General features: G+C 31.5%; 1 protein-coding gene across 1 annotated transcript in view; it reads right to left on the bottom strand.

Annotated features, from left to right (window-relative positions):
* Positions 1-1,186: 1,186 nt before the first annotated feature.
* The window catches only part of sowah (ankyrin repeat domain family member sosondowah), a 174,903-nt gene continuing 149,293 nt past the window's right edge, over positions 1,187-26,796 (bottom strand). The window contains exons 5-8 of the mRNA XM_088277616.1: positions 6,606-6,695; positions 4,982-5,054; positions 4,184-4,276; positions 1,187-1,216 (exon numbers count right to left, since the gene is read on the bottom strand). Of these exons, the coding sequence (XP_088133742.1) occupies positions 4,991-5,054; positions 6,606-6,695 (154 nt within the window). The 3' untranslated portion in view covers positions 1,187-1,216; positions 4,184-4,276; positions 4,982-4,990. The remainder of the gene's footprint in view (positions 1,217-4,183; positions 4,277-4,981; positions 5,055-6,605; positions 6,696-26,796) is intronic.

Below are 26,796 nucleotides of genomic sequence, written 5' to 3'. Positions count from 1 at the left end.
GCAGAACAATAAATGTAACTATTTTTTATACTGCCATTGTGCATCAAATCCGCATGCCGAGTCTGAGTCAGAATCCTGTTGGGGCGGAGTACTGGAGTGAGATGGAATTTGATCATCCGTTCCCAGTAGAGATCGAACTTGGTTGGGCGTGCTCGGGGTGCTTCTACTTTGTGATTGGACCGGGAACTCTATACTTTTCTTGTGCACCTTACGCTTCACTTTATTTGTCTGCGGAGGTGGCATCACTTGGTCACCCTAGAAACATTTTTAACATTGTTAGATATTTTTTACAATACAACCAATATAAACCTGAAATAAAATAAACTATATTACAGGCAGCTATCATATAGGGTTCTCCTTTTAGTTAGGTATATCAGAGACTCGATCAATATGGGGTGTTGAAGGAGCAGTTGATAACTTTGACATAATGGTACCAAAAGTTCTGTTTCTGTATAATTGAAAATTCCATACGTTTCCTTACATTGAAAAATAAGACACCTAAGGTACCCATGGGCAATTTATTTTCAATCGGAATTACACGTCTTATTTTATTTTATATATATATATATATATATATATATATATATATATATATATATATATATATATATATATATATATATATATATATATATATATATATATATATATATATATATATATATATATATATATATATATATATATATATATATATATATATATATATATACATGTATATATATATATATATATATATATATATATATATATATATATATATATATATATATATATATATATATATATATATATATATATATACATATATATATATATATATTTAAAAGTAGCCTGAATATTGTTAATATAATGGTGATGATGTTTACCTGTAAATTATCCGCCGACCCCCAGGATTTGATTTCAGTCGGGCGAGCAGGATACGAATGTGACAACAAACTGGTGTGCTTGTTCACATACTTGTGTCCAGAGTTCTTACTGCCCGAACCAACACCAAGAAAGTTGCTGAAAGCGTGCGTGGTTTTCTTGACTCTCAGATTCAATGAACCGATTCTAAGGAACTTCATATCTTTTTCTGGAAAACAAAATTATTAATGAATAAATATAATTATTTTATACTCATAGTAGCCTAAATAAAATGTAAACATCTAAGAAACATGAAATGTACAGTAAAAAAAATACTAACCAGCTTGTTTTTCCCTGTAAGCTTTGATTTCTGCAAAAAAATAAAAGAAAATGATTTCTTGCATGATCAAACATTAAATATTATAAGAATACTACTAACTTAATAGTATATCACAATATACGATAAATAAAAATGTCTGATTATTTACATTGTTAGATTTATTGGGGTGAAAAGTAATTTACGTATGTCGTCACAAATTTTAAAATTACTATAAATTGTAGGATGATTTTTCACAAAAATGACGCTTTATAAATTTATTATTCAAAAAATAAAAATAATAAATAAAGGTTAAAATCCAAACGTTGCAATGGTTACCAAATTAATAATAAAAAATAATTAGAGAAATACTACATTAAATACCATTTAAAGAATTGAAGGAAAATATCACCAAATTAATGAAAAATAAGAACACTTACCAATTTGTCCAGATATGGGATGATTCTTACCATACATGCAAAAGAACTAAAGCGATTAGTAAATTACCATGCAAAAGCGTTGTTATTAATATTTTTAACAAAAATGAAGATTGAATACCATACTTACATGGTGTTTTAATTTTGGGTGTTTAACCATAAACAGACCTGAGAGGGTAACAAAATGGAACTGGGACCTCACATCCATATTCTGAGGTGGATAAAAAAGGGATTGAAATGGTTAGTAATTAAACACAAGCGTGATTAGTTTACATTCAAATTGAATTGTCTATCAATTATGGTTCTTATTTGTCTAAAAATTGTTTCTCAACCTGTTGGGAATATGGATGAAACTGTGCCTCTGCATCAGATAAACGCGTATAATCGGCTTCTTTTGTTAAATTGAATGTTACTGTTGAATGGTGCAAATAGTTGAAAATGATTATGTATTGAAAATGAGGGTTAGTGTAAGGTAAAATTATTATAAATAACACAACTACTAATTTTATTTATTGAAAAATCAAGCAGAAAAAAGCAAAAGTATATAAAATACAAAAAAAAAATGTTTCAGAGAGACACCGCAAAACTTCTATATACTATTAAGATACTCTTCATAGTAATGTATCAAAAAATATATAATTAACTTAATTAAGAATTTTGTTTTTACAAATCAAATAAAAATACATGGTATAGGCACTAGCTTTAAATATTTCCTGAATCCGGTATCTTTTTTTAGGGCGGTAACGATAGAAAGTAAAAGCAGGTCTATGGAAATCTATTAATCTGATATTACATATTTTGTATGGGGATTTACCATATTATTATGCTCGTCATAACTTACTCGTTATGGTTTACCTATTTGAATTATCAGTTTCCCTCTGAAACACAGTGTTAATATTACAACTAGATAATACTACATATGCAAACTACATATAAAAATAAAGAAAAAAAACATTGATACTGAGAAAGCGAAAAGATTTCAAGCAAAAATAAAAAGCGAGGATGAAGTTTTTAATCTGAATATTTTCCGTACTTAATGCACCTGGGCCAGGTTTGTATGCTGAACGCCTTAACTATATATAGTGCAGATAAATTTAAATTTACTTCAAGTCTTTTACTTCTAAAGACTTTCCATTTGTATTGTCAGTAAGTCAGTGAATTAAAAAGAAATATTATAACTAAATTGAAATACAGTAACAATTATCTTTCATACGTAGTTTCAGTCACAGTGTTAAATTCTGTATAGAGTTACGGAGTCAATATTTTGAGATCATGGTGTAGTTAACTTTAACATCGGTTCTATTCGATAAACAAAAAACATATATGAATATATTTCTTTCTGATAACTTATACTTCCTGACCAAAAGTAAAGTTAAAGTAATCTTCGTTATGTAGTTAAATAGGTGATTTTTCACTGTAATTCCAGCACTGGACTTGTATTACGTGAAAGTTAACATTTTAAATATGAGTTGTAGTTAACATCGACTTTACTTCTGTGAAAAACAAAAATTTGTAAATTTTTTTTCGGTAACTTTAGCTTTGTGAGAAAACGAATCGACGATTAGTTAAAAATCCCAAACATTTAAGATGAAAAAGTCCAAAAGTAAAGTCAAAGTGTTCTACGTAACAGTATCTACTATCTATAGTTAACTTACGCATGTAATTGATGCCCCAGTATTGCATATTTTGATTTCTGTTCATGTACATCTAAATCCATCCAAAATATGCAAACCATTTGAAAAATATATGGTTGAACCAATCAGAGTATGGACGAATCTTGTCTTCCAAACAAAATTGATTAATGCTGAAAATTTTGCTAAAAACCTTTTTGCTTTCTAAAGTCAATGTAGCGATTTTACACTAGGTGATCTACATCGAATAAAATTATGTGTAAGTAAATGCATACATGCATATACATATACTTAGTCTACAGAAGTGAAACATTTGGCGGTCGAAGATTATGAATGAAGTACATAAACGTAAGTTTCTAGAGAAAAACCTTCTACAATATTAAAATAACATGAAAATTATAATTTTGGCTTATACTATACAGTACAAAAGTGCAATTTGTGTCTTGATTCATTAAAAAGTGTTGAATTTTTAAGAATTGTTTTATCTTCAATATTAGAAATATAAGTTTTATAATATTGTATAAACTTTTAGGATGTTTCATTAAGTACTTATTGTTAATAAGGTTAATATAACTATAATCTACCAAAAACCAGTTAATATGATAGAGTCATTAAAGAAAATTAATAATAAAAAAACCTTTTAGGACATAATGCAAAAAATTTGTAAAATGAGCAAATTCTCATACTGTAAAATGCTTCCCGCCAAAATAAATTTTCTTGATTTAGTGGTGAATGGATTCATACATCCTACAACCCTCAAAAGTACCTACAAAACACTCAGATATCATGCGTAAATGCTACTTCCCCACTTTTGGCCACAACGGTCTTATGAGGTGAAAAAGTCTTTTTTATAAAACTTATTCTGTCTTTCGATTTCTTTCCACTATTGAACTTGGAAGACAGTCTGGCTTCCGGTATAGGGTAGATATGTGTTGGTGCCTTCGCGTACTTACTTCTATAAGTCTCTGCAGAAACAGAGGTGTCTTCTGTTACAGTATACTGACGAGGCTTCTTTCCGGACCAGTCGCGAATAGTTTCATCAGCTTCTGAAATGTTTAAAATTTTCAATTTAACCAGTTGTCAGTTTATTCTGAGCGTGACTCGGGTGAGGAGTTTGTGTTGCATTGATAAGTCCGAGTGCTGCTCGGGCAAATAGTATTCCAACTCGGTGGTATTGGTTTGTTCGAGCCAAATATATTTATGTATTTGTTTTTATTGACTAACCCGAGCAGTGTTCGGGTAGTCCTATTTCGAGTTGTTTGGTAATGGTTTCCTGCACCGACGAATTTTCTTTCCAAAATTCGACTGATAAGTAGTTTAAAAATACTCTCTATTATTACATTGTATTTGATAGGGTCATAACGTACCGACAGACGTATTTATTCCGATCAAAATTCTCAAAAATGCAAAATGCTACGGACATGCATTGCTGTATAAATCACGGAATATTATTGATGCGCTCTTCTCAAATAACAGCATATCTTTATAACTTTTTGACCAATAACCATTTCAAGAAAACACTAATCACAGTATTTCTACATATGCATTAAATTACAGACTTTAGATGCCAATATACGGGGGAATCTATTTAAATTTAGGGAGAAAGCTCCGGTGGCAGCTATACAGCGCCAAACCGAGAGATTGACACCTAAGTACCTGAGTACATGAATCAGTGATTTGGAAAAAAAACAATTATTTATTGATAAATTAACATTATGCTGAGGCTGGTAGAATAATGAAAAAATACTTACTGTAAACTTTTACAAGCAAGTCAAAAATGTCTTCATGTCTAAACTGCTTGGCAATATGCAGAGACGTGTAACCCTGAAATAAGAAAATAAAACATTTTATAAGAGAGTATATAAAAAAAAAAAAATTCCTAAATGTAAAAAAATGGGGAATAAGTAAATGTCAATTGTTCTGAGGAAAAGTTTAAAAGTGCACAAACTAATCCTAATGAATAAGAAAGTCAGAAAACTTTTGGCAAATATAAGTTAATAATGGAATCATCCTTTTAAAAAAACACATTAGAATACAGTATTCATTTATGTATTAATTTTAAATCAAACACAGATTTTTTGAGTCTACTAAGTTTTATTTTATTAACAAAAAACACATAAAAAATTATATTGTGACAATTGTTTCGCCTTGTTAGGGCATTATCAAACGAATGTCATTCATGATATTCGTTTGATAATGACATAATGTCATGATTGACATTCGTTTGATAATGCCCTAACAAGGCGAAACAATTGTCACAATATAATTTTTTATGTGTTTTTGTTAATAAAATACAACTTAGTAGACTCAAAAAATCTGTGTTTGATTTAAAATTAATACATAAATTAAAATGGAGTTCTACAAATTAAACGCCAAATCAATAAATACAGTATTCATTATTATTCAAAAGAAGTAAAAACGTACCCCATTCTGCGGATCCAAAGGAATATGCGTGTACATGAAAGAAAAGAAAAAAAAATAGTTAGGATTACATGTACATTTCAGAAAAATATCCTATTAATTTTTTACTTTATAAAATTAGGTTAATATTTTCATACCCTTAAAATATAATATAAAGTTATATTGTGCTATAGGTATATGAATATTTGTCAATTTTTGAGTATATGCAAACCCAAAAATTATTCTCCAGAAAGTGGAAAATTCCATAATATGACTAATCGAAGCACCAAATTTATTTTCGATATATTTAACTTAATTTGTAAAACGAGAAAATGGCATTTTGAGCGTTTGTGCACTACACGGAATAACACGGAATTTCACCGTCCGGCACGTCAGTTAGCTTATAAAACGGATGATTGGCTTGTGCTTTTGTCCATCTTTCTACGGATCGGTGCTCTTGATCGGTGCGTTAACACGTTGCCCGTAACTTCGATCACGCTAAACTGTCGTAGTCACTTTCATTTTTCAAAACCGGACTGCCGGACGGTAAAATTCCGTGTAGTGCACAAAAGCCCTTAGACTGTGATTACTCAAAAACTCAAAAATTCAACCATCCCTCATTCCTAACTAACTAACTAACCATCACGCCGCTTCCCCGTAGGGGTAGGCAGAGAGAATCGAACGCCACACCACTCTGTCTTTGAAAACATTCTTTGCCTCTTCTACATTCAAAACACTCTTCTACATTCCCTCATTCCACCATTATATTTTTGAACATTTAAAGTCGATATAAAACATTCGACTGGCAAAACCCAATAGCGACAACCTACGATGATAATAACTATGGATTAAATTGAATACCAAGAAGATTACACAGAATCAATTTGCATCAAAATATCTAAAATAGTCAAGTATCCTAATTTACTACACTTAAAAAAGTGAATTATTTGGTAATATGTAATAAGTTAATCTTACACTTCGTTGGTTGACGATTTCTGGACATTTGCCAGAGACAAGTTTGGCGATATCTGCATTGCCATGTTTGGCTGCCCAATGAAGAGCGGTCTGAAATGAAACACAAAAAACATATTATTACGAGTTTTTACCGATATTGCATAAAAAAGACATACGAGTGTACGAGTATATTATTTAAATTTAATAGTCATATATAAAGGGTCCGCCAAATAACATTTTTTTTTTGAAAAATGGGGCGCAAAACATCGAGTGTAGCTTCGGCTGTGTGGCACGTAGCGCCGTCCTGTTGAAACCAAATGTTGCCAATATCCTCCTCTTCAATTTTTGTGAACAAAAATCCGTTCAACATGGCCCGATAACGATCGCCATTGACTAACGGCCACTCCTTGCTCATTTTCAAAGAAAAATGGCCCAATTATGCCTCTGGACCAAAATCCGCACCAAACAGTGACTCGTTTTGGGTGTACCGGCTTTTCAATGTATGCGTGCGGGTTTTCTGTGCCCCAAATACGACAATTTTGCTTGTTTACATACCCGCCAAGATCAAAATGAGCTTCATCCGAAAAGATGATTTTTTTGGCAAAATCGGCATCTTCTGTAAGTCGAATGTCGCAATATTTCCCAGCGTTGTTCAAGCGTATACACAACCATATTCGCTCAGCGGAAGGATAAAACTAATTATCTGTCAAATCAGACATGAGCTAAGTGTTACCATTCACGAAATAAGCACTAGTTGAAAAAAAAAACTTTAGATGGCGGACCCTATATATATATATATATATATATATATATATATATATATATATATATATATATATATATATATATATATATATATATATATATATATATATATATATATATATATATATATATATATATATATATATATATATATATATATATATATATACGAGTACAATGGACTATTTTGAATAGACTCATTGAAAAATAATTAAATATTTTTAAATAATTTAAATTATCACCATCAATATAAATTATTTCAGAAAATCAAATTATGCAAGTTATTTGAATTGATTTCTTCTACAATCATTTAGTTAATTGGCGGGCTTATTGTAATAAAGCAATATCCTTCAACAAATCAAAATTTCATTATAAGATTAGGTTTCGTTTCTGTCAGACTAATCAAACAGTACAATTTACCGAAACAGAGAACAATCGACTGCCTCAAACAGCAGACTTAAGATAAAAAGGCTCAAATCCGAACGAACTGAAAAATATGCATGGACATCATCCTTCAGATAGAAATTTCAGAGTGAAATTGTGAATAAAAAAATTTATTCGTTTGATTAAAAAAGGGTCCCGGTTTGAACGATGCTTGCGTTCAAATGGATCGTTGAGGTACAATAAATAAATAAAATAAAATGGCTTTTATCGAAATGAGTAAAAGCAGTCAATACGAAAACTTGCCCATTAAATATACATATATATATATATATATATATATATATATATATATATATATATATATATATATATATATATATATATATATATATATATATATATATATATATAAGCAAATAAGAAATAGCAATTGATATAGTTACCTAAAGCGAGAACATTAATCAAGTATACAAAAACTGGCAGATAAAGTTGAGTTAAAAATCAGTTGAGACCCGAGACGTATCGCTTTATAGAGAAACGATAAATTGATCGAAAGATAAAAGAGAAACGATAGAACAATTCAAATAAGATCATAATAAATATTTAATGACGAGATTGATTGAAGGGTTACGCCATAAAGGAAGGATCCATGACTGAAGGAATGCGCTCCAAAAAACAGCTGTAGCTTCTCCCAAATCATTCATCATAATGAACAAGACGAGTAACGAATTCATACAAGTACCTACCCGATATGTTAATGCAGATTAATAGTATATCTCATGAACGAAGACCTCTTATTCTTATTTAATCTGAATTATATCAATTTTACACGATAAACAACATGAAGATTTCACCTTCATAAATTATCGTTTATGAGTATTGATTGTGATATGACGTTTTCAATTTTAAAATAAATTAATGAAAAACTGAGCGCGTGTTGGAATTCGGGATTACGTAGCGATATAAAATTTTAAAAAAATGAGAGTGCAACGCAAAAGAAATGTAATACAAAATCGCAAAAAAAAAACATTGTTGATCAAATATTTACAATGTCATTGATTGTTTCTTCAATCGGTAATACTGATAGTAATGGTTTGTGATAGCCAAAATATAAAATGTGTGTCCGTGATTCGACATTTAAAGACAATAAGAAAAAACAAACAGCTTTTGTAGTTCCGGATTTTGTTGTTGAATCGTTAGGTTTATTAAACCATAATGATTACTTACACAACAACTGTTCATATGTAGCGTCTAACGTAACCGAAACGCAGGTGTTAACGTCGCTTTAAATATTGTAATCTTAATTTTTATAAAACTTTATACAATGGCCCTAAAGCGTAGATAAACAAAAACTTAATTGTGAGTGCAGAGTTTTTTTTTATAAAGAGCTATTATATGTGGGATGTTGTTGGCACTAAACATAAATCATTCTTTGAACTAATATGGATCACAAAAAAAAAAACATTCCGCTGAAGCTGGCATTGGAATTCACCCACGGTATATCGGTGAGCGGTAGACACTAAGGATAAATTTCTATCTAAACTCGATGTTTTCACATTTTTAACGTAAAACTACAATTTTAAAAAAAATTAACGACTTTTTTCTTAGTTAACAAAAAAAATATATACACGAGGACATAATAAAATACACGTGGAGCCGATAAACACAATTAAGTTCGGGATAAGGTCCTTGCAATATATTGCCTTTACCCAAAATAACCAGCTCCCTGACATATTATATATAAATAGAACCCAGTCAGGGATCAAGAATGAATGAACTGAAAAAATATTTTATGGAAGTATATTTAGGTTAGTGATTAGTTCTTATTTCTCATTTGTTTAATTTAAACAGGCTTCATACCTAATGTTTTTTTTTATATGCCTATTTACTACAATATATCTATTTTTTTGTTATTGTTTTATATTTTACATTTTGCCGTGTTTTAGTTTTGTTTATTTTTTATCTTTTTTTAACTTTCTTATTCGTGTTTCAGTCTTGTTAACCTTTATTCCAAAATGAGTAATGGAAATTACTCATCGGGAATATTATACATGTGACTTACGTGTTATAATCATATACATAATTACAAATTACAGATTACGGTATTGTGTCCTCACTAAGTTTTTCCGTACCGTGTATGTAATATGTTTTTAAATAAATAAATAAATATAATAAACGTAGATTTCTGCGATTTCACAGATGCACTCCTAGAAAACTAAAAAAAAACATAAAAACTAAACTTTTTAAATGTCTAGTCACTGAAATAGTAGAACCGAATCACGAGCACGGCTGCGTAAAAACACTAGTGATATAACAACAATGTTTTTACAACATTTTGAGTGTGTCCAAATACTTGTTCACAAATCTGGATTATCTCCAAATAAAGGAGTATTTTTCATATTATTTTTTGACATCTCATCAAAGATGAAGAAGAATATGGAAGTCTGGCCATTTACGAATTTGAGTAGTGTGGTTGTCAATAATGGGTAGAATTGGTGAATGTTACACGTGTGTAAAGTGATCACTTAAACTAGCCTATCGCGGTCGTCAGCCTCGTAAATGCCCAGAGTTCCGTTTTCTTCTTCATCTTTGATGAGATGTCAAAAAATAAAAAGGTTTTTGATTGCTTTGGAAGTTCATATTGTATATTAAAATGAACGAAAAAAACAACTTAGTATGGAAACTGCGGAAATTAACCAATTCCTCTGCCGGCGGCAGATTTGAGGTTCGGCTATTGGCTATAATAAGTAATTATTATAATAACAAGCACGACATCCAGTATATTTTACAAAATATGAATAAATAATGCGACATCGTTGTTGTACAGGTACGTTGAGTCATTGTGTTCGCCTTCCCAGGATGTACGTGTTGAGTCGGTACGTGCGCCGTCTCCCGGCCGAGGTCCGGCGGACATCCGCGGTCCTGCAGGACTATTATTGTTATCATTGGACCACTAAAGGACGAGCGATTGTGTTAAGGCAGGTCCGAGACGTCCTTTGTCGCTAAATATCACTATCCTTTTCATGTCACGTATAACTAAACCCCTCGAGGACACGAGTAATCATTCGCTTGTAACAAAGTAAATTGACTTGGAAGGATAGTGATTTAGTAATTATGTAATCCTTAATAAATGAATCCTGTTATTCGAACACGTGGTAGTCCAACAAATGCCATTTTACACGAGAGCGAAAAGTATGGTATGTCTCCTGTATAAATACAATATATTTTTTTGTTGTTGTTTGTTCTGTATGTCATTTTGTGGGTTGTTTCTGAATACCGTTATTTTTAAGCGCAACAATGATGAAATATTATTAGTTTTATTTTCAATGAAACGAAAGTTAGTCAAGCATGTTGAAATTAAAATGGTTACTAGGCTTTGTACATTTTCAATAATTTATTTAAATCGTTAAAAAAAGAGAGATTCACCAGCATTTGCGTAAGGCACTGACTGGTATCGCAGAAATAAAATACAAAAACCGCCGTTAATCACCGCAGGGTGGAAAAATAAAATGATAGTCATTTACTATATCACCAGTAAATTCAATTTTAATGATCGATAGATTAGACACTTTACGATCGATTGACGAGAAAAAAACTAATGTTAAGTGTGTAAAATGTGTATAAATATATATTAATATGATATGTGAGTATTTAGTTCAAATGAAAAAATCTGCCTATTCAACTAATTTGGAGTTAAATTTTACCTACTTGCCTACTTTAATAAACATAAAAGTATTATTTTTAGATTTATTAAGTAATCCTACAATAATACATATCCAAATAAGAATAAAATATGACACAATAGAATACCTATTGTGTTTTATTTAAAGGTTCCCTATAAATAAAACAACATTACAATGTGTTATTATAATCCTGCTTCACATTTCAATTAAACGTGTCAACCTAAAATATGTTTCCGCAATGTATCTTTCCGGTAAGTGATGGGATTAATCTAACGATTTTTAGAAACGAATAATTAGTATTTGAATAATAATGATATTCGAATAATAATATTGAACTGATGAGAAAAGCGTCCGCTGATGAACACAAATTATAGAGGCTCAGGTCAAAGGGTAAATAAAGTCTAAACAAATTTAGCGATGTTTGATTATTTTTCGTGACGATTTTTTTCATACTAATATAAACTTAGAAAACTAATTTTAGGCATCTACTGAACCATTTGAATTCATTCATTTATTCATTCGTTCGAATACTTTTAAACAATCAAATATTGTACCAATGAATACATCGTTCGCACAATTCAATTATTTTCATTCGATTCCTTCCATCTTTTTTTCATCATTATTTTTAAAATCATGAACCGAAACAAAAACATGGCATAACCATGAACAATGAGGTGCCATTAGTAGCATGATTGTGCAAATAAAAATAATAAACTACCCATATGAATATAAAATACTTTGATTCGTTATTTTAATTCATATCTGTACATGGAAAATATTGAAAGAACCGAATGGTCTATGAGATTTATTTTAATTTAAATGTATCAGTGCTTTTATATGCGATAATTGCCAAATAGTAAACAATAAATCTATTGATTCAGCAGCCACTTTGTGGTGATATTTATTAATTCATAAAAATTAACGATAACTTGGTAAATATCACTAAACGAATAATAATATAACTAGGTGTAGATACTAAAAATATATTTTTTAAAGAGTTGTGAATTTAATTTTGTGAGTTGTGGTCTTAGGATATTCAAGGAAGAGGGGGTAATATGTACTTTTAAGTTTTTTTTGTCAGTAAGGTCGTTCGATAGTTAAAGTACTATTACATATATTTTATAACTGACGTAAAAAATACCCTTAATATTTGGAATACACATATTACGTAACTACTAAATTATACATAAGTAGCCGTTTTTAAGAATTTATTCATATTTAATTTTGTTAATCCAGATTTGTGGAAGGATAAACTACATGATTGCACGTGAGACTAATTTGCATGTTTATCATATTCCAGCAAATCTGGCAAAAGGCCATGTGAATATGTTCCCTTAAGGCCCGCACAAAAACCTTTTATCTTCAGAGGCCATGGACGGGTCACCCTCGAATCACCTTCAAATTATAGGAAGCATAAATAATCTATTGTTCTGGGAACTAGTCGGTCCATTTATTCGAATTGGGCTGATCTTCTTCCGTGTTGTGTGTATCGATTGACTTCAATCCAATGTACGGGTAAATCTCGTTTTACGTTCCGAAAGACACCGGCGTAAAATGAACGAAATTATTATGGACGATATAAGGTTAGGTTTCGTGTCAAAATTCTAAGAACAATCCAACACGTTTATTTAAAACATAATAATTCTCAGGGCGATTTAATTTTCAATCAACTCTTCTAATTATTGATTAGGGAAACCCACGGCCGGCACAAACCGGCGTAATTGTGAATCGCCGTAAATCGAACCGGCGCAAGACGAGGTTTACCTGCACTTTTGATTAATACGTAAATGTGATCACCACATTTTAAAACTGTTCAAATATTTTGTATAAGCAAGCATATTTGGTCGGGAGTGTGCATCAGAATTTCGATATGGGACATTGCTCACCTAGTTTGAATTCCAAAGAAAATTATTGACACTCAATATTTATTTTCTTTCAAACCTTCAAGTGTGTCCAAGATGGTAGACTACTGTTAGTCTGAACATATGTATTTATCACATATATTTAAGAGTATGAATAATTTGATCGGTCCAAATTTACGCACATATTAAATGCAATTAACAGAATCAATTTGAATTCTACCATAGCATTATTTTCATACTGAAGAAAAAAAGATGACTAAGTAAGTGATCATATGCGGAAATATCCATAAAATTTAAAAAATATATATTCATACTATAATGGAAGATTGATAATATATTATTACTTGCTATGACATTTTTAATGTAATTTTCATTCACATTTCAAATCTGGCAAAAAATTACCACACATTTGAGCCAATATAAAAATTAAATAAGAATTATGTGAAAATGCTACTTTTTTTTATCGTGCCTGGGAGACATTCAAAATAGTTTATTTATAATAATGTTTTCAAAATATTTTATTATTATTAATATTAAGAGCGTTAACATGGAATATTGTCACATAATAATATCGTAATATCATACTATAGCATTACACTACAACACTTTTTCATTACGACTTACAATTACATTGATTTCTTCCATACCTAGCAGGTCTTGTGAAGGTACGACATAAGGGTTGGGGTTTCGGACGTCCATCATTATTAGGAATCTGGGTTTATGTAGAATATTTTGGGATCTGCCCCCGGGCTTCTAGGCGACCCTAAGTCGGAATTACGAAGGACAACACTGTCAAATGATGACAACCAGAGATGGGGTAAGGCAATATTCACTGTCAAAATAATGGAAGGTATGTACCTCCTTAGGCAGAAATCATTAGGTAACATCAGTCTCCAGGAACCGGAAATGTAATCCGATTGCTTTTATAAAACAAAGGAAAATTTTGATGTAGGTTTTATAAGCATCCTTGGAAATTCGAATGGATAGGAATCATGATTGGTCCTAGATTTTCGACAAAAAAAGATTCAAAATAGTGAATTTAATAAAAAAAATCTTTAAGGTCTATTTTTCTAACCCTTACGCGAACTCAATGGTGCAGAGGGTAATGCATCCCATTATTTTGAACGTTAAATACATGAAGGAAAAATTCCAACAAAACATTAAATATTTGAGGACCAAATAATTCAATTACCTCCCTACAGATGTAAAATATATATATATATATATATATATATATATATATATATATATATATATATATATATATATATATATATATATATATATATATTTTACGGCTTATATATACATATATATATATAAGCCGTAAAAAATTCTTTAAAATATTGAAGATGATATCAAAATTCTAAAATGTTTTTTTTTATCTATCTATTAATTGAATAAAAATAAAAATAAAACATAAAAGGTTAGTATCTTTTTTGGAGAGGCACAACTAGTATAAGATATGTTAAAAGTAGAAATGTCTAGGCGTTTGAATTTAATTGTAATATTTTTTGTAACCATATTAAATAGGTAAATAAAAGGTTCATGAGTATATTTTAAGTACAAGGGTCTTTAGCACAACATAATGCTGAGTATTTTTTTACGATTAACTAATTAAGACGTTGCACCGAGCAAAAATAATTTAATCACAATATAGAGAGAACAATATGCATACAAAATTGTTTCCAACCTTGGAGAGTCGTGCAGCGGAACGGAATATTAAACCAAACATTCAGTTATCTTGAGTTATGGAAAAATCGCGAGGTTTTTAGTGCTACACCGTCTTCCTCGTCATATAAGATGGATTGATAATAGTTAATTGAATACAGAAATAAATATAATATATGATAAGGAACACATTCATTGTGTGCGAATGATTCTCTCTGGAACGTAAATTATCACCACTTTGATGTAAAACATTATGAGAAATCATTGCTTACACAAGAGAATCGCTCATTAAATAAATGAAGATTAAAAAAAGCAAAATTAATTGAACACGAAATAAGGGACAACTTTGCAGTGCACATTTAAAATTCGAACGGTATCGAAAGATTAAGGCAGGTCCTCCTCCATTTGGCTACCGTACTGAAGGTTCCAGATTCGATTTCCAGGAGGGTCAAAATGAATACAAGCGATTTTTCATTCTAATATTGATTTGATATTGTCCAAAACATCGGATCCGTGATAGTTCATAAGGAACTATCACGAGAGGTGGTATCTATCATATTTGATAAAAATAGTAAAGGACATTGGTAACATAAACCAAGGTAGGACACAAAATGCCGAACCCTCTTCTAGTGGAACGGAAGGTCTGCTGATGACAGTCAAAAGTCCGCCTTCTCTTGATGAGTTTAACGTGGTTTCCTCCCAGCAATGAGCAAATGCCGAGAAGTTCCTGATTGACCCACACTAGATTATCCCTCCTTTTCCCAACACAGATTCAAATAAAAACATATTGAATTAGTTATAAGAAACAAAAATCCACTAAATGATCTATAAACCTTGTAGATAAAAAGCAAGGTAAATAATAAATGGAATTCTCATCTAAAAAAAATTATATTATCCAAAACTGGAGCTGAAGCGTGGGACTAATAACGTTGCTTTCGTGTAATTAACGTTCAATATATCACGGCGACGATGCGATGTAGTGCTCTATGCACCATTTGGTACGGATATGCGTTAGAAGAGGAGGCAGATCTCAGTATAATAACTTTAATTTTTAAATACATATAATTGGTTAACGGGATATTATATATATATATATATATATATATATATATATATATATATATATATATATATATATATATATATATATATATATATATATATATATATATATATATATATATATATATATATATATATATAAATATATATATATACATATATATATATATATATATATATATATATATATATATATATATATATATATATATATATATATATATATATATATATATATATATATATATATATATATATATATATATATATATATATATATATATATATATATATATATATATATATATATATATATATATATATATATATATATATATTACTTTAACTCCTTACCTTTAAACAACTCTTTTTTCAAATCCATATAATTATTTTGAAGAATTTTTTTTTAAATGCAAAAACGGTGTTATAAGAACCAAGTTAATTACGTAAAATGCAACCTGGATTTATAGAACATTTAGTTGCGACTAAACGAATACTGGGCCATTACTGTATAATGTTTTAAGCTTCTTATTTGATAATAAACTGAAAAAAAAAGTAAAAAAAGTAAGGAATAGTGTAAACATGAAAGCAATATTTGTAAATTAATAAGTTAAGCAGTTCTGGGATGGTGATGTGGGAGGTTTTGGACCAATATTTCTGAAAAATTAGTTTCAATATAATTGTGCGAAGGTCATGACATTTCCAAGTTCCGATGACGGATTACCCGACAGATTTATCATTATTACTACTGACGGACAGGTGCCTACTGGTAAACCACGTTAAATGAACGCTTTTGCGCCGACTAAACTTTGCCACCGTGTAAAAGTTAAAAATCTATAGTTCCTCAGTTGACAACGTCGAATTATAAAAGAGCTTGTAAAGCGGGTATGTGTTTACAGGCTACCTATACTGCCCGGTGACATGCGTGCCGTTGATTGGCAAACGATTTTAGTCGCTACACATGTCCGTTAATTTTACCGAGAGCGAAAACACGACATGTCAGGGTGGGCTTTTTATGAAAAAAGAAAACGTAGATTCGTTTTAGGATATCGCCAACGACAAGGAAATATTCGAGTCAAACACGACTTAGTCGTGTAATGTACTCAACGCGACGCAACGCCCCAATACACATTAGTTTGTTTGAGAACCGACGGGGCAGCAAAAACCGGCGTTCGACCGGTAACGACCAGAATTTGTCGAAATGCAAATATAAGTAAATCTAGGCTTATCTAGCATTAAAACAAGATAATACAATTATAATTCTAATGAACTCAGTACGTAGGTACCTACTTTTTATGACAATGACTGCTTGGTAAATAAGATGCAAATTTCGTGGCATATTCCACACGTAAAATATAAGTGTCTAAATCAAGTATTTTTTACTTCTCAATAAATTGATGCAAATACAGACAGGTCTTTGCCAAATGGGTGTTTAAAAAAATACAAATTTGTATTTGTAGGCTGGAGTAGGATGCGCTTTGGATTTAAAAGTCTGACTTGGTTTAGAATCAGAATTTCTAGTAAAGTAAAGCAACTGTAAATGAGTCCCGACATTGCTAAAAGCTGAATAGGAAATGGGATGCGCTGCAAAACTACAAAAAACCAAGTATTCGTTTTAATTTTGTTTAAAAATATCCGCATTTCAGGTTTCAATCGATTCTTAAAGTGCAAAAAATTTTGCACTTCAACGAGATTTTACCAGCATTATGTAGATATACGAGTATACAGATAATGTGTAAAAAAATACTCGTAAATTTCGCGTAATTTTCGACCCGAAATAACTTCACAAAGCATTTGAATACCTCTGGAAAAAGTCAATAAAACAAATAACAATTAATGTCATTGTACTATGAAAAAGTGCCATTAAAACTACATCAATTAGTCGGATTATTACACCCCTTTGCATGATTAAACAAACTAAGTAAACACACACATACCTAATGTTCCATTACTTGTAATATTCCAGCACTTATTCTTTACCTACTATTTCCAAGATCGTTATCGAGACTATTAAGTGTTAGCATTATTTTTATACAACGTGTTAACTAAATTTTTCTCGGCCTAAAATTAAAAATGAAACTGTGAATTATTACCGCGATGATAAGATTTATACAACTTGGGGTTAACTTGTATGATAGGCCACAGCAAACAATGAGTACAAACCGAGTGGCTAGTCCATGTAAACTGTTACATTTAACAATAATGTTTTATTAAAATGCGAGGCCAGCCTTCGTAGTCACTAAGAAAATGAAATTAATTTAGAATTATATTAATAATATTGGAGGTTGATTTTACATGATATTAGGTAAATTCGGGAGAAGACACCGTACAATTACGATGAAATGGATATTTAGTAAGGCGCCAGGTTGAAATTTAATACCAACAAGACATTCTTTCAATTACGTCCATAAAACAAACACGTTTACTAGAAAAAAGATCAATGGAAACCGAACTTTTCTACTAAAATTAAAATTGTTTTTTTTTATCGTTGAATAATACAGTGACTAATTTCACCCTGCACTATAAAAAAATGGAAAATAAAATCATGTACGATATAAACAACGTTGAGTGTGTCTAATTTTTGTTCACGAGCGTTGGATTTTAACGCACAATTTTTTTTTAAAAGATTTTTACTGATTAAATTAATATTGCTTGATTGTCGAAATATTTAAAAAATGTTGTGTAACTGATAAAGAAACATAACAAGTAGTTTACAATAATTTATATCCTGAAAGAAAAAAAAAGTTAATATATTCATTGACTTAATAAGAATAATAATAGAAATTCATAGAATGGATATTAAAAAAAAAACGATATGCGCCCTTATTGAATTGGAGTCAATATGAAGTGAAAAAGGGAAACATTGGAAATAAAAAAAAATATACCCGACATTAAGTAGCTTGTTGAATAATAAGAACATTCAAAAGTACAAGTACATTATCATTTTATAATAAAATAAAATTAATTTTACTGGAATCACCATCAACAAATAGAATTTAACAACATAAATAACATTATTTCTAAAAATCTAATGTGACAAGTGTTTCGATGCATTTTGCATCATCAAATACCGTAATAAAGGCAGGTATTTACCAAGTAAAACTTAATTTAAAATTGGATTGATCATCACAAAGCGACTGCGGAATCAATCAATGAAAATATTATTGAGTTGGTTTTTATCACAATGGACTGAAGAGCACATAAAATAGAATTACCAAATAAAATTAATTGAAAGCACGCAGGTAGACCCTAAGCCGGGCAAGAAGCGTGTCGCGGGCCAGTAAGTGTTCCTTACACGCGTATAATTAGGACGGAAACAGCGCGGAGCATACATTTTTATAAAGTGTAAATGAGTTTGGTATGTATCGCGAATGTGGAAAACCACCGTTGCGTCGGTACAAGGGCGGCAACCTTCCGCGGAAACCACCCCGCGTCGACGGTAAATTGGGGAAAACACCCGGACAGGCCGGCTCTGTGTGTTATAACGGCATAATATCGTGTTTAGTGCCAGCACTAATAGAACAATACACGCAAAACTGTTCCAACACAAATAAAATAGACGATTTAAATTTTTTACACATCCCCTCGACACATAGTAATGCGGCTACATATTTTTAAGCTCTATAAACACATCATCAAGCCCAAAAAAACTAATAAAGGAAAATGTCATATTTACTCGAAATTTCCCAACAAAATGTTTCAAGCAAGAGATTTTAATCAGTGCATGGACCTAACAATATATGCATACACACACACACACACACACATATATATATATATATATATATATATATAAATATATATATATATATTTATATATATATATTTATATATATATTTATATATATATATATTTATAATTATATTTATATATATATATCATAATGGGTTGTCGATAATGGGTAGAATTGGTGAATGTTACACGTATGTAAAGTGATAACTTAAACCAGCCTATGACGGTCGTCAGCCCCGTAAATGCCCAGACTTCCATATTCTTCTTCATCTTTGATGAGATGTCAAAATATATTTTTTATTATTTTCTCAATAAGCAAATGTAAAATAAGGATAATGTTTTGAAAACATATTATTTTCCAAAACGAATTAGTTGTGTGCATCTGTTTCTATATTCTGTGAATTAAATATTGCTAGCATAAAAAAAATGTTTCATTCTCGATGAATACGAATATAAACAATTTCAAGTGACTTTCACACCTTCAAAGCAGGTGATAAGAAAAATCTAATTAATTTATAAAAAGAAAAAGTATAATAACATATAATACAGTGAATGCGTAAATATTAGAACAAAGCACGATAATGAATAGGGTTGTATTTTCCTTTTTGCGGCTGCGACTGAAAATATGCCACAATATTTCAACTACGACCCCCGTACAGCATGACGCAGGGAAAACGGGCGCGATAAAACGTCGGTAGGTAGTTGGTGAACCCAAAAAAGCGGGAAAAATGGTTTGACGACAAAACCAAAACGTGCTGCAATTATAGCAGAAAATATAGCCGGGCGCTGTACACACAATAAACTTAATTAGCACCTGTAACGAAAAACGAGGCTAAACCAGTAAAATTTGTACACAACAGGCGTAGTTTCATATCAATCACGTGGCTAGTTATTGATACAGTTGCGGTTGATGAAAAGCTTGAAGAAATATTGAAACTGCCGTTTGCATTAAACACATTATTGAAAACGAGTATGTACATAAAAAGTGTCTTAAAAAATATTAAGATCTAAAAAGAAATTCATAAAAAATAAATATTTTCTAGCAATTTTTTTTTCATTATGTCACTTTGCGGTAATGCCTATGCATTTTTAATATAAGCTTTGCTTGGTAAATACTTCGCAAAAAATATTATATAAGTGACACAACTGTAACTGACGGTTGAATTTGGAGAAGCAGAAACGTTTCAATTTTTCGATCGCCCCTAAAAAAGTTTCTTTACAAAAATTCAAGATACTTAATTATGCAATGAAAATGACGATATGTCTCTGACGTTAGTGACAGTGTCCTCCATTACTGGAACATGTCGCAATAAGCTGAAAGCTAATGTTAAAGTTATGGAATGGCTCCGAGTAACGGTCATGGCGTACTGGTGAATTCGCGTGACATGCCTAAGCCATGTTCGGCCGATGTGTTAACAAAAATGTGGGCCGGACTGTAATACAAAGTCCACAGCGAGAGGGAAACAGTAGAAGCGGGTTTCGTGCTGGAACATTCCGGAACCTATTCGTGAGATATTTAGCAGACGTACTTGTACCAAAATTGTCATCCGTCATGCACTTGTGGACTTTGTTAGCAGTAAACCTAAAACCGCCCTTTATGTCCGCCTCCGTAGTGTAATGGTCAGCGCGCTCGGCTACCGTTCTGGAGGTCCCGCGTTCGATTTCCAAGGGGGGGTTACATAAATATAAGTGATTTTTTCACTCTTATATTTATTCAATAAGACCCTGGATTTCTGCTATGCTTGTCTGGGTTGTGGGCGTCTGTGTGCCGGCCAACGTCGAGTCGGAATCGGATCTAGCTGACTAATTGAACTAAACACTAATCCCTTTCACTGCTTACACTGGGGTAGGTACTACTAGAAAATTTGGTGATGAACTAACAATCTTGTACAGTATCTACTCAATGAATTAGGGCCACGCAGAATTTCGCGCAATTTCTCAATTCAAACAGGAATAACTCAGAGAAAACCTTGAATAAAACAACATTGAATTTTATTTACACATGAACACTTTATTACGCTTAAATTATGCATATATTTTCATATAAATAAAGTTAGTATTTAGTATTTCCACCTTTGGCAGAAATAACTGCCTCAATTCTTTTTGGCATACTTAAAATGCACTGTTTTATCATATTTTTTATTTCTTCGTCTTCTGACCAAATTTTTTGAATATTTTTTTTTAGACAGTCTACTGTCGGATTCGGAAATGAGTATACCTTATTTTTTAACATGCTCCATACGTTTTCTATAGGATTAAGGTCCGGAGAATTTCCAGGCCAGGGGAGCAAAGGCAGATTTTTGTTAGACAAAAATTTTATTATTGATTTAGCCCGGTGGCAAGGTGCCCCATCCTGCATGAAGGTGTATGAACCTTCTGTTGGGTCGAGTGTATGGTAGAAGGGCAATAAAATTCGTTCGAGGACCTGCTTATAGGAATTTTGGTTCATTGTTCCTTCCACGAAAAACAACGGCCCAGGTAAATTGTTAATAATACATGACCATATCATTGTTGCAGGGGGGTGTTTGATAACTTTTACCACACAGGCCTCATTGTAACGTTCCATTGGTGTTCTCCTGACGAATCGACGGCTCTCTGTCACGGCTTCTAACCGGCACTCATCACTAAAGATGACCTGAAAAATAATGAAAATTTAAGTTTAATTCAAATATATAAGTTTATTTACTAAAATAATATGTTGAAAATTCAATTTAAATACATACCTTTTTCCAATCATCTACCGAGTAATTTCGATGTAGTCTGGCCCATTTTAATCGATCCGCTTTCATTCGTGGTGTCAATTTTGGTACTTTTACAGGGCGCCTGCATTTCAGATTTACTTCGTAAAGACGTCGCCTCAGTGTTGATACCGATATATTTATACCCTCTTCTTCCAATTTTATTTTTAATGTTTTTGCTGATGCACTACGGTTTTCTAAGGCACTTTGAACGATTTTTCGATCAGTCCTCGGTGTTGTTTTTCTAATCCTACGACAGTTCTTTCGCCGATTGCTGGTGGCGGGTGACTGATTTTTTATTGATTTTGAAATTCTGTCCACTGTTTGACGAGAAACGTTTTCTTTTTTTGAAATTTCTCTATTAGATAGTATTCCTAATTTCAGTAGCACTATAACACTAGACTTTTTTTCCTCAGAAATGTCTTTACTTTTTCCCATTTTGTCCTTTTCAAAAAAAACACGTGTGTTTACAAAAAAAAATTATACTTTATGAACTAAAATTAAAAATTAAGTTTTTTTCACAAGACACGATAACTATATAACCTTTCTGAACAAAACAACAACCAGAACTCAAGAAACTTCACTAATAAATGAGATAGGACTATTTTTTGAACTTTCAACTATCTGTCTACCTGTGATAATTAGGGACCTTTCTCAGAAAAAGGGTTTGAAATTTTGTAAAGGCTTAAATAATCCAGGTATATTTTACATATTATTGAAGGTAATATACATGATATTAGATGTCAATAGAAAACTTAAAGTATTTATGTAAAATAAATATAATAATCCAAAAGATTTCAGAGTATTCAAAAAAATAATGGGTGGCCCTAATTCATTGAGTAGATACTGTATTTATTTAGATTGGCAGTGACAGGTTTATTGAAAGCTTTTAAATGTAAATTCACAGTAAAATCGGAATACAATTATATATTGTTTCACATTTTTAATAAACTTCACAACTTAGTTAAAAAAATTGCTTAGCAAGAGCAGATCTGTCAGGAAGCCTAGATGCTTCTGTATCAGATCTGGGCATGCAGTGGGACAGCTTTCAATACCCTGGACTGGTATCAGAAGCGGAGGGCTGATCACCTTTCGTTCATGTGTTAACGATCAAGATGACACTGCGTTTATATGATGCGGTGCCCTTTGCACCATTGGGGTGCGGATAAGGGTTTGAAGAAACCTAAAACCTATCACCGAAAGCTAAACTGGCAGTACGCAACAGAGTCCTGGTTCCTACTCTAATGTAGGAAGTGAAGCACGGATTTGGCAAAAGGATGACGAAAGCAGACTGAATGTAGTCGAAATGCGATCCCTCAGACAAATGTGCGGCAAAACGATGTATGAAACATGTTAGAATGGTGAAATAAGGAAAGAATGTAATTCTAAGATAAGCATTGCCATTAAAAATAAGGAAAGGTGTGTTGAGATGGTTTGGACATGTGCAACGAATGAGTGAAGAAAGAAAACACTATTATAAAGCAAATGCAGTTGGAAAAAGGAGCGGAGGAAGACCGAGAAAAATTTGGTACCAACAGGTATGACAAATACTTTAAAGCGGTTAGGTTAGGAGTCGAAATAATAGGCGGGTATGTATGAGGAGATGCATGAATGTGGAAGAGGCGAATAATGTTTGCAAAGACAGAGTGGTGTGGCGTTCTATTGTCTCTGCCTACCCTCACGGGGAAGCGGCGTGATGGTTTTGTTCTAAGAAAAAAAACTCGTATAATTAACATAGTATAATGTTATTTTTTGATATCTCATCAAAGATGAAGAAGAATACGGAGGACTGGGCATTTACGGGGCTGACGACCGTCATAGGCGGGTTTGAGTGATCACTTTACACACGTGTAACATTCACCAATTCTACCCATTATTGACCACCACACTACTTATATTCTTGGAAGTTCTATATATATGAACCAACTTTGAAATATTATTCTTGAATCACTAGAACTTCATTAGAGACATCTATTGGTGAGATAGAATTGGTGAATGTTACACGTGTGTAAAGTAATCACTCAAACCAGCCCATGACGGTCGTAAGCCCCGTAAATGAGACTAGACTTCCATATTCTTCTTTATCTACGTTGAGATGTCAAAAATAACATTTCGTTTCATACTGACAAAAGTTTACAAGTTAATTGACTGCTAATAAATAAGTAATCGTTTGACGGGGGATTCAGTTGAAACGAAGTCTTATGATTGCTGGGGACAAAAAGAGAGCAGGTGCGTCGTAATGCGCTCCCGAGTAGGGTATAGAAAATGATAAGAATAATTTATTAAAGGAGAGTCAATTAGGTTCGTGGAAGCTCCATCTTTGTAGGTGGGTATGCGGGATATGAGATAAATTACGCGCGATAATCGATGTCCCCTGTTTGTAAACATGAATTCCGAAGTTATAATTGCCTTCATGCAATGGGGATATTTCTTCGATACAATTAATATTCATTGCGAAATTGAGGGCGTCGTATTTTTGTTATTTTTCAGCATACGTTATACGTAAAAACTAAATATAAAATCGTTAGCAGCGTTCAAAAATCATTTATTGTTCAAGTACTTATTGTATTGTTTTTAGGGATCAACTTTATTAATTTATTTTTAACATATTCACTATTATTTTTAAATTCATATTAACTAGTTAAAGATAATTTTTTGGGCAACTTATAAATATATATTTTTTAAATTGTTCAAGTAGATATATAATACAAAGATATAATAATGTATGGAAGTGAAGCATAGAGTTGGCAAAATAAGAATAAAAGTAGACTGAATGCAGTCGAAATGCGATCTCTCAGATAAGCATTATCGATAAAATTAAGAAAGTAAAATTGACATGCTTTAGATATGTGAAACGATTGACTCAGGAAAGGAAACCAAAATAAAATTATGACGCTAATGATGCATCAAAGTAAATGCCGAAACAATAAATAACGTTAGATGACAATGTGACAAATCACTTGTGCGGATTTGGATTTGCAACTGCGCGCGCAGTAAAAAAATAAATACTTATTAAAAAAATAACGTAACATAAAACACACACAGGTAAGGCCTTTTATTAATTGTACACAATTTCCTTGAGAAAATTGCTTATCAGGGAAAGAACGAATTCAATGGTACTTTAGTTTTAGGCAGAGAAGGTCCAGGCGTTCATTATTTTGCAGCAAAAATATACAAAAAATATTAATTACTCTAGTATTAAGAAAAATCGAACTGATAAATACAAAACTTAAAGAAGAAAAAGTTATGAATTCATTTACAACATATTTATTAACAACTCTCAAAAATGCCTTCTGTTTTAATTGCTGGAAAACACATCATTATTATGAAAACAACTCTAGCTACTAGTTTTTTTATTCAACTCGTCGAGTTGATAAAAGAATTGTTAAAACACGTGTATGCACGGTAATTAAATGTCGGCAAACAAGAAAGACAGTGCGAAAATATTAATTATACAGACATTCTTTAGAAATGAGGAAGGCTGAAGGATTGGGTTGTTGAAGAATCAACGTATCTTACTACTATGATTGAATAATTAACTTCAAATGAGAATAATGAATTGTAAGTAGCAGTCAAGATGCCTACCAAGTGCGAGAAGTTTATAATTCGGTAATGTTTCAGGAATCAAAATTGTCTCAAGTATGTCTTTCATAAAACATTGCTACGTTCATTTATCAAGTAGCATCTTTTAATGGGTTTTTCTTGGAGTATACTCTTTACTTGCGAATATGCAATACAATCTCGGATCAGACTCGTTGGTCGCGGGATTAAAAGCTTCCAATTCCGGGGTTTTTCAGGATCGGAAAGAAATTTCTATTCAGTGTATTTAATACCACAAATCAAAACAATTCACAGTCCGAACATGCAAAGCAACGAAAAATTAGAATAGATATGAACATACATATTATAAGAACAAAACGAGCAGTCGGCTACGAGGTGGTAAGTGCCGACTGCGGGATTAAAAAACCGAGACCATCAGATGTCGTCTATGATGCTCATATGTTGAGCTAAGCAGTCTATTACTTTGGTCGAGAAATTACATTATATTTTACCAAACTTTGCTAATCTTCATTATTTTATTGGATACAATAATCTTTCACCGTGTTAATAGATGGCGGTCGAACATTTTACTAATTCAATTAAATTTGGAATAGGCAATTTTTTTCCAAGACATTATCATTTCATCTTGTTGCTCATTTCCGCTAGTTAACAAATATATAAAACCTAAACGGCGATTCAAATAAGGAAAATATTATTTCTTGATAAAACAAGTAAATGTTTATAATTTATATGACACAGACACGAAATCAAAAC

The sequence above is a fragment of the Brachycentrus maculatus genome, unplaced genomic scaffold (assembly GCF_059751285.1).
Source record: "Brachycentrus maculatus isolate JH-2025_06_01 unplaced genomic scaffold, ASM5975128v1 h1tg000048l, whole genome shotgun sequence".
In the NCBI taxonomy this organism is placed as follows: Eukaryota; Metazoa; Arthropoda; class Insecta; order Trichoptera; family Brachycentridae; genus Brachycentrus; species Brachycentrus maculatus.
The sequence above is the reverse complement of the archived record's forward strand: the minus strand, read 5'-3'. Positions and strand labels throughout refer to the sequence as shown.